At 66.0% G+C, this 8,890-nt stretch overlaps 1 protein-coding gene across 2 annotated transcripts in view; it reads left to right on the top strand.

Moving 5' to 3' along the window:
• The first annotated feature begins 1,381 nt into the window (after nucleotides 1–1,381).
• FURIN (furin, paired basic amino acid cleaving enzyme) overlaps nucleotides 1,382–8,890 on the top strand; it is an 18,895-nt gene continuing 11,386 nt past the window's right edge. For both annotated transcript variants that reach the window (XM_026648428.2, XM_024200722.3), the window contains exons 1-2: nucleotides 1,382–1,841; nucleotides 8,350–8,448. In XM_026648428.2, the coding sequence (XP_026504213.1) occupies nucleotides 1,662–1,841; nucleotides 8,350–8,448 (279 nt within the window). In that variant the 5' untranslated portion in view covers nucleotides 1,382–1,661. The remainder of the gene's footprint in view (nucleotides 1,842–8,349; nucleotides 8,449–8,890) is intronic.

Raw genomic sequence — 8,890 nt, 5'->3', positions numbered from 1 at the left:
GTTTTTACCCACGAAAGCTTATGCCCAAATAAATCTGTTAGTCTTTAAGGTGCCACCAGACTACTTGTTGTTTTTGTAGATACAGACTAACACAGCTACCCCCTGATACTTGATCCCATCCCCTGGCTCCAGGAGCTGGGCGGGCAGGGGCCTCTAGTGCCTGGGTCTTAGAGAGCCCCAACCGGGCACTTCATGCCACTCGGTGCAGCCCTTCGTCCCTTGCTAGGTGGCCGAGGCATGGGCCCCTCTCGCCCTCCGAAGGCCACTCCTGTCCCCTGCAATAATCTTCCACTGAATTGTAACTGCGGGTCACAGTCTTCCTAGCTCAGGTCAGGGCTCTTTGCATTTCTCCATCCCCCCGGTTCTATGGGCTACCCCATCCCCCTCTATTTCAAGGACTTCCTGCAGCCCCTCGCCTCATGCCAGGGTCTGTGCCCCCATTCTCCCCCCAGGCCTCCTTCGCACACCGTTATTGCGTCTCCTTAGGGTGCCAACGTGTAAACTGTTTTGGGAGGCTGGGCGGTGCTGAGCTGGGGAGGGGGTAATTTCTGCCATCAATGGGTTCTTTGATCTGTAGGCAATTAATTACAGGCTGCTGCTGCTGCCTCTGCTAGCCAGGTGCTCCAGGGGATCCCCATTTCCCCCTTCCGGGTTTTCACCTGGATCCATGGGGTTTGCCCCCGGTGCCTAGCCTTGACGCTCAGGATTTGAGCGGCTGTGCCCGTGTTGCGTGGCAGTCAGACTGAGTGTGCCCAGCCCCTCCCAAGCCAGGGGCCACGTGACCAGGCATGGCCATGCCTGCACTGTGGGGTTGGGCCCATGTCACCTGGGCCTGGTGGCCCAGCTGGCTCGCTGGAGCTGGGGTCTCCAAGTGGCTCTCCCAGGTCCCCTGGCTCTGGGTTTCTCAGCACCCTTGTGAGTGAGGGAGCTGATTAAAGGCCTGTGTGGGTGGGAGAGGGGTGCTGGGGCTGCTTGTTTCTTTTGCTGGATATGGAGAGGTTCTCCCCCCACCCCCCGCCGCCAGTGGTTTGGCTGCTTTCCTCTTGCCCAGGTGGGGTCTGCCTCGAGCTGGGCGCTTGGGGTTGGTTTCCTGTTTGCTTCTGCCTGGGCAGAGGGAGCCATTTGCTGTCCTCTCCCCTCCTTCGGCAAACACGGCCTGCCCTGCTCCCTGCTGGCTGTGTCTGCCTGTTTGTAAGCCTCGAGCATAAACACACATTGGCCAATAGCAGGGTAAACAGTGTGAGACGAGCAAGGCCTCCTGGAACTCTGCAGCTGGGAGCTGGTCAGAGCTCCCGGACTGGGCGGGGGGCAGGGCCCCTCGGCTCGCCCCCCCTCCGGTCCAGGACTGCGCTCTGTGCGTGTGCGCTGGGGCTTGGGCGGGCTGTGTTTCCTGGGGGCTCTGTGGGGCTGATCGCTGTGGAGAGGCTCAGCCCTGACTTGTGCTGCTCTTCCTCCAGGGGACCTCTGATCCATTGTGGTGCTGTCCAGCCCCTCGGCTCACCGCGCTCAGCCTGCTGCTCCGATGCCGTCCCCATGATCCCCAGGCCGGCTGGAGGGCCAGCCGGGCAGAGCGAGCGGCGGAGCGCCCGGCTGCGCTGAGCAAGGAGCGCCTGCTGGGCACTGGTGTTCCTGGGCCCGCGGCGAGAGGCTCCAACCTTCTGATGGATCTGGGGCCCCGTTTGCTGCTCTTGCTGTGGACTCCAGTGGTGGCGGTGGCGTTGCTGGCCCAGGAGGGGCTAGGCCAGCGCGTCTACACCAACACCTGGGCCGTGCTTGTCCCAACGGGGCCACAGGAGGCTGACAGGCTAGCCAGGAAGCATGGATTCCTCAACCTTGGGCCGGTGAGTGAGCTTCTCCCTGCTTGGAGCCACCCCCACCCCCACCAGTCCTGTGTGCCTGGTGCTCAGCCTGCCCCTCGCAGGCCCTCTGGCTCCTGGCATCAGAGCCTGCCCGGGGGCCACGTGGGGCAGTTCTCCCTGGGGGGCAGGGGCAGTCTGTTTGCACAATGCCAGGCAGGTCCCTGGGGCCCTGTCAGCGCAGTTCTTCTTGCAGGGCCTCTGTTGGCACTCCTGGGTTGGTGTGGGCTGGGGGCAGGGCTTCCCCCCCCCGGCTGGCAGGGCTGCCCCTCAGCCCAGCCTGGAGCTGACTTTCCCACGGACTGGGGAGTCAGGGGATGCACTCCGATCCCACCCCCAGCAGACTGAGTGGGCGAGGCAGGGCTGTGGGGTGGCTGCGTCGGAAGGAGCAGTGTTTGGGTGAGTCTCCAGGACCCCTGCCAGCTGCTCCCCTTCAAGTGAGCTGGGCACAAAGGTCCAGCGTTCCCGTGCGGGATGGCAGGTGCTGCGACCTGCTGCGGGAGATCTGGTCAGGCGGATTGCTGACAATGACTCCTGTGTCCTTCCCCAGGAATGCCCTCTGCAAACGCATGTGTCAGCCCAGCCCTGTTTCCCTTCCATCAGCGTGTGGGCATGGGGGCTGTGTGGGACTTGTCAGTTCCCCATTGGTTCTGCCATCCCTTCTCTTATCTCTGTGCTGGGAGCCTGGCAGCCCCTGCGATCTCTGCAGCACTGGCTGAGGCCCAGGGCTCTTGTCCATGCTCAGCGCCCGCTCCCCGTGGCGGGGGCATGGCTGCCGTTCACACCAACGGTAGCGAAGGCACCACTCCGGAGAGGTGCCTGGAGGTGAGGCCCTGGCCTTGGCAGGGCCGATGCTTCGCGGAGCGTGCCACAGGCAGGGCGGGGACTTGGCTGGCCCTTTGTTTTCTTGTCCTGGTGGCAGCTCTTTCTTCCGGGCCAGTCCCTGAGCCCCTGGCTCATGAGCAGCGGTGGGAGTGCTGCCCCAGGGCACTGGCGTCATCGCTTTCTCTGGCTCAAGTGTTGTGGGAAAATGTGACGTGTCCTCAGGAGCGGATGCAGCCCGCAGCGGTGTGACCAGCAGAGCATGCCACCAGACGTGCGCCTCTGGGTGACCCAGCTAGGGCCTAGCAGTGGGTGGCCGGGACCCGCCACCTCAGGCTGGGTGGAGACAGCGGTTGCCCGGGCCCCCTGAGCCAGCCTGTGCTGCACTTCCCTGCTCCCCACCTGCTTTGTCCCTGACCGAAGGGGGCAAGGCTGTGGAATGTCTCCCTGCCCCCCCGGGAGCCCTGGTGAAGCACTGCCTGCCGGGGGGCCACAGGGCTAGGGCTGCCGGCTGCCCTGCTGGGGGGGTGCTGCTAGCTTGCCAGGCTTCCTCCGGCTGAGGAGTGAGTGCTCAGGAGCACTTGTGTACTGGAGGGAGCAGGGGCTTGGGATGTCGGTGATCTGGGGGGCTGGCTCTGCCCTTGCACCCTGCCCTGGCAGCACTGGCTGCTGTTGGGCTCTGCCTTAGTGACATGGGGTCGGGCTCTGCTGGGCCTTGGGGCCTCAGGCTGTGGGGAGTTCGGGGGAAGGGGAACCCAACCCTCCTGCATTCTTGGCTGTTCTCCTACAGCCCCCCCAGGAGTGGAGGGGGGGGGCGCCCGGGTTGGTGTCAGGTGGGGGGCTGGGCTGCCCGGGTCCAGTCAGGGCCCTGCCCTGCCCTGCCCTACCCTACCCTACCCTGCTCCCGCAGCGTGTGGAGTGAAGCCTCTGGTGAAAATCACCACTGCTGCCACGGTGCCTGTTCCAGGGCTTCACGGGGCACATGTAAGGAGAGCGACTGGCCCAGCCCCACCTGCCCTGGGGGTGAGTTGGGGGCAGAGCTGGGGGTGGGGAGTGCATGTGGGGGTCTGAGTAGCGGGCTTCTATGCCCCCCAAGGAGGCCTTCCTCAGCCGGCAGGGTGCAGGGCTCTCGCTCTGCCAGGAAGGAAGTGGAGGGGGGGTTGAAATCCCTCAGGAAGTTTCACAATTGGTAGTGGCAGGGCTGGGACCTTGCTCTGAGCCATCCGGCAGCAGCCGGCTGGGGGGCAGGGAAAGCAGCTGCCTCCGGAATAGCCCGGGTGCCTCTTTCTGCTGGCTCGTAAAGGGACCCACACGCAGGGCTCAAGGACCGTGTGCGCTTGCCGTGGGTGGGGGCACGGGCAGGGGCTAGCACTTCCCAGAGCAGTCAGGGCCTGGCGTTTGCTCTGACGATGCGGGCTGGGAAGGGGAGGGGGGTGGCACCGAGGGGCCTGACCCGTGTACAGATCTTAGAATTGGAGTGAAAGCTTCAAACCCCGCACTGAGGCCAGTGCCCCTTGATGCCAGGGTTCCTCCTCGGCACCCGGAGCTGCTCTTCCTGCAGGTGCCTCCTCGCTGGCAGTGGGGCTGGCTTTGCTGCCGGAGGGAGGGCCATGCTTGCTGGGGAGCGTTGGCGCCCTGGGGCTCAGTCCGCCACTGCGCAGGCGAGTGGGGGAGAGCTGGACTGGAGCTTGCATTGCTGCAGAGCCCGCTGGGTTGGCTTCTGGAGGGCCAGGGCCTGGGGGAGAAGCTGCCTGGTCTGTGGCCCCACAGTGCTGGCTACTGCTGGGCCTGTCGCTAGGAGGTCCCTGCAGGGCAGTGCCCCAGCTTGCTCTGTGGGGTGCTCTGCTACTCAGACTGCGTCTCCCGGCGTGCCCCACGCATCTCCATCCCACTGGGGCAGGTCCCAGAGTGCATTGGGGCTGCACAGACCCCTCTGCCACATGCAAGCTATGAACTCGGGGTCCCCTGGCCAGGGCAGTAGGTCAGACCCCTGCGTGGGTAGCGTGCCGCCTCCCGCCGTGCAGCAGCAGCTGGTGACGGAGCCGGTGAGGCTGGTGCCGAGATCCTGGAGGGAAGAGCAGAGCTGCGTGGGTTTGAGGAGGGGGCCCCCTCCCAGCCTGCTGCAGCGATTGCACTTGGCAACGCAGCTGAAGGATGGCGTTTTTCTGGCTCATCCAGTTCACTTAATTCCCTGATGAGGCATCGCAGACCAGTGTGACGCAGGGCAGGGCTGGCACCAGTCTGGCCTGGGCCTCCCAGCTGGCAGGAGGCCCGCGGGACTGGGGGTGAGGCTCAAAGGGGGCAGGACATGGGGCTGGCAGTGTCCCTCTACCGGTATGAAGGTGATGTGTGTCATAACAACATTCATGTGGTGGGGGTGGGGCTGAGGGGTTCGGCGTGTGGGAGGGGGCTCAGGGCTGGGGCAGAGGGTTGGGATGTGGGGGGGTGGGCTTTCAGGATGAAGGGTTTGGGCCTGCCCTGAACATGGCCCATTCCCACAGCCTCGGGGGCACTTGGCGCTAGGGGCTTGTTCTGGAACAGAGCTCCTGCAGGACAGGTGGCTGGCTGGGGCTTAGGCTGGGCTGCCTGCTAGCATCGCTGCTCGGTCCGGGCAGGCCCTAATCCTGTCTGGTGACTAGGCAGAGCTGGGAGCTGCTCTGGGGAACAATGGGCCCCTGTTCCTGGCCCAGGCAGGCGAGGTGCGACGTGGCGCTCGCTGGGCCAAGGGCGGCTTATGAAACCAAGTAGCTTTTCTCTCCCCCAGCTCCCGTATCACGTGGCGCTGGTCGCATCCTTTGGCCTGCCCCTGGGCAGGACCACGGCCCCGCTGACAGGATGCATGGGGACCTGTCTCTGGCCTTTGGCACCATAGCCCTGCCCCCATGCACTGCCATGTGGGCACAGAAGGGACTCGCCCAGGTCACACAGGGCGTCTGCGGCAGAGCAGCCCCTCGAACCCAGAGCTGCTGGACCCCATGGCGACCCTCCCGCTCTGGGCTGCATGGGGCAGGGCAGCGCTCAGCTCTCTGGCTGGGGCCCTGGCTCAGGCGGAAGTGGGGGACTGGGGCTGCAGAGATGCCTGGTCTCCACCCATGTGCTTGTGCGGGAGCCGCTGGCGTGTGCTGTGGCTGCTCTGGGCAGGGAGCCAGGCTGTGCAGCCACCTGTGCTGGGTGGGAGGCCGTGCAGGGGAGCAGAGCCCAGCTGCTGCCTCTGCCTGGCCCCAACACCTGCTCTGGGGGGATTTGCAGGCGCCCAGCTGGGCAGAGCACTTCCTGCTGCCTTTTCCCTTCGAATCCGAGGGGCCCCAGTCACCTCTGCCCCTGCCCAGCTCCCCTATGGCTCAGCGACTGCCCGACTCCTGTCCCAGGCAGGGCATGTGGGGAGGGTGCTGTGGTGCCCGGGGATGGCAGTGGGGAGCGGCACACAGGCTGGGCCAGGACGTGAGACTTCCGCCAGAGACCTGCCTCGTAGGGATGGGCCCAGCCAGTGGCCACCTGCTCCCTCTCCTGGGAGCAAGCCAAGTGCGGTGGGGAGCAGCCCACCACTGCTCAGCCCTGCCCTGGGGCGGAGAGAGCAGGGCTGGCCTCCTGCAGGGCCCAGAGCAGGTCCTTGAGCCAGCCTGAGGACTGCCTGCATGCCGGGCTCTGTGCCCACTACCCGCCCCCTCCTGAGGAGCCTGCTGTCTGCGCTCCCTGCAGCCAGGGCAGCGGTGTCTCCCCGCTCCAGGCACAGGCCTCGCCCAGCAGAGGACATGCCTGTGCACTGGGCCTGCGGGGGGATGGCCCTAGGTGCCCTCCCGGGGAGGGGGACGCAGCCAGGTGCGGCCAGAGCAAGGCCTGGCTGTATGGGAGGAAGCTGCCGGCCTCACTGGGCCAGGATGGGGAGCTGTAAGTACCCGGGTCCCTGGGCGTGCAGCGAGCACCTCCGCCAGCCCTGGGACACCCAGCTCCCTGCTAGCGGAACTTGGCCGTGGCGTCTCGCAGAGCTAGAGGCTGCGGTCCCGGGAGGTGACTGAGCCCTGTGCCCTGCTGCTGGCTGGCTCCGGGAGGCTGTGCCTGTGCGGGCTGGCCCGGGGGCTGCCGGACTCACTCACCAGTACAGTGTGCGCCCTGCTCAGAGGCCTGCTTAGCAGCAGGCGCTCCCTGAGAGCAGCCTCAGGGAGGCAGGGGGCCTGCACGCTCGCCGCGGAGTGGGAGCGGTTTTGGGTGGAGGAACAAGCCCTCGCTCCCACCCCAGCCAGCATAGCCTGTGGGCAGCGCTCAGCGGCTCGCCTCACTGGGGCGCTCTGGGGGGTGTCCTGTTCCCTTGCTGGGGGTGGGGAGCAGGGAGACTTGGCTGCTCCCAAACAGTAGCTGAGCTGAGGAGGACCCAGCTCAGAGGTGAGAAGAGCCGTCCAGGCATGGCCCTGTGCCGTGGTCTCCTGTCCCGGTCAGGCAGAGATGGGGGGGTTCAGGGCAGGGGCTACTGGAGGCCGCATCCTGGCAGGCTGGGCTGCAGCTCTGCATGGGACAAGTGGTCATTGGCACAGTGGGGGGCATGGGCGCAGGCCCCCGGGCTCTCTGTAGTGGGTGGGGGTGGGAGGGATGGTCTGTCTCTCACCAATGTGTGTTCCTGGGCCCGTGTCCCCCGAAGCACTGGCTTAGGGGGGAGTGGGGGCGGCTTGCTGTGTGGAGTGCTGGGGGCCTGCCTGGGCCTGGCTGGGGCCTGGGAGCAGACAGGCCCTGCCATGGGGCTGTATTGTCCAGCACACTCCCACCATGCCCCCCGGGGGCGGGGGCCCAGGAGGAAGGCCAGGGTGGAGGGCAGGAGGCTGACTCGTGGCCAGTTTCCAGGGTGTGGGGCGGTGTATGGGAATGACGGGGCCGGAGAGAGAAGGGTTTAAAAATAACTCACGGGGAGGCTCTTTGGGGGGCCAAGGCTGTGCTGGAGTCAGGCCCATCCCCTGTGGGGGGAAGGGGGGCAGCCCAGCTTTTTCCCCCGGGGAGCAGGAGGAAGCCCTGTCCAATACCTGCCCCCGGAGCACTGGCCGGGCTCACTGGGCTGCTCTGGCTGTGCTGGGACTCGGGCTTCATGTTCGACCCCAGCCGAGCACAGAGCAGGGCCCGGGGATGCCCGCGAGCCAGGGGCTGCTAGCAGGGGGGTGTCCTGCGCCCCTCCCCTCAGCAGGCTCCAGGGCCACAGCCTTGGGGGGGTCCCCGTTTTGTGGGGACAGGATACATCCCTGGAGGGAGGGAAGGGTTGGCTCAGGGCTCTGATTGGCTGCTCCAGTCCTCCCCCCCTTGCCCCATCTGCCCCCCCTTCACTGCGCCCTCTCCCTTCGCCCACCCCCAGCCGCCGCACTCAGTTACTGTGAAAGAAACCAAAACCCAGCCAAGGTCTAGTGCGCAGACCCCCCAGTGCTAGCCCATGGCTTTCCCGAGCACCTTCTGTGACCCTCCCAGCCCTGCCTGCTGTCCCCTGCTCTGTGGGCAGGGGCTGTCTGTCTGTGCAGCGCTCAGCACCGTAGGACGTGTAATAAGAGGGCCGGGGATAGGGGCAGGTCTAGTCCGGGCTCCCAATCCCGGCTCTGCCCAGACTTGCTGTGTGCCCGCAGGTGGCGTAGCAGGTCGGGCCCTGGGGAGGGGGCTGGAGGGCTCTGTGCTGGCCTCACCCGCGTTCTCTGTGTTGCAGATTGTCGGTGACTATTACCACTTCCGGCACCATGCGGTGGTGAAACGTTCCCTCTCGCCCCACCGGTCCCGGCACAGCCACTTGGCCAGGGAGCCCCAGGTAGGTGATGTCTGCCTTGCTGTCCTCACCGTGCCACTGGTGGGGCTGCCCGTGGGCCCCCCACCCGCTCTGGGAAGCTCCTGGTTGAAGGGCTGAGCCACCTAGCAATGGCAGTTTGGTCCCAATCGCTAGCCTGTGCGGTGGCCAGAGCTGGGATGGGCAGGGGCAGGGCAGGGCTGGAGACATCAGCAGAGTTGAGGAGGGGACCAGGACTGTGATCACAGTAGGGAGACGGCCTGTGGGCTGGGCCTCATCAGAACTGGGGGGCAAGGACCAAGGGCTGGGCTAGCAGCAGGCTCTGGGTCAGGGTTGGGGGGCACCAGCAGAGCTGCGGGGTCCAGGGCTGGAATAGCAGGGGGCTGTGGGTCAGGGTTGGGGGGCACCAGCGGAGCTGCGGGGTCCAGGGCTGGAATAGCAGGAGGCTGTGGGTCAGGGTTGGGGG

Source organism: Terrapene carolina, unplaced genomic scaffold (assembly GCF_002925995.2).
Source record: "Terrapene carolina triunguis isolate 2854851 unplaced genomic scaffold, T_m_triunguis-2.0 Scaffold67, whole genome shotgun sequence".
NCBI classification, from domain to species: domain Eukaryota; kingdom Metazoa; phylum Chordata; order Testudines; family Emydidae; genus Terrapene; species Terrapene triunguis.
Note: the sequence above shows the minus strand (reverse complement) of the source record. Positions and strands in the feature narration are given on the sequence as shown.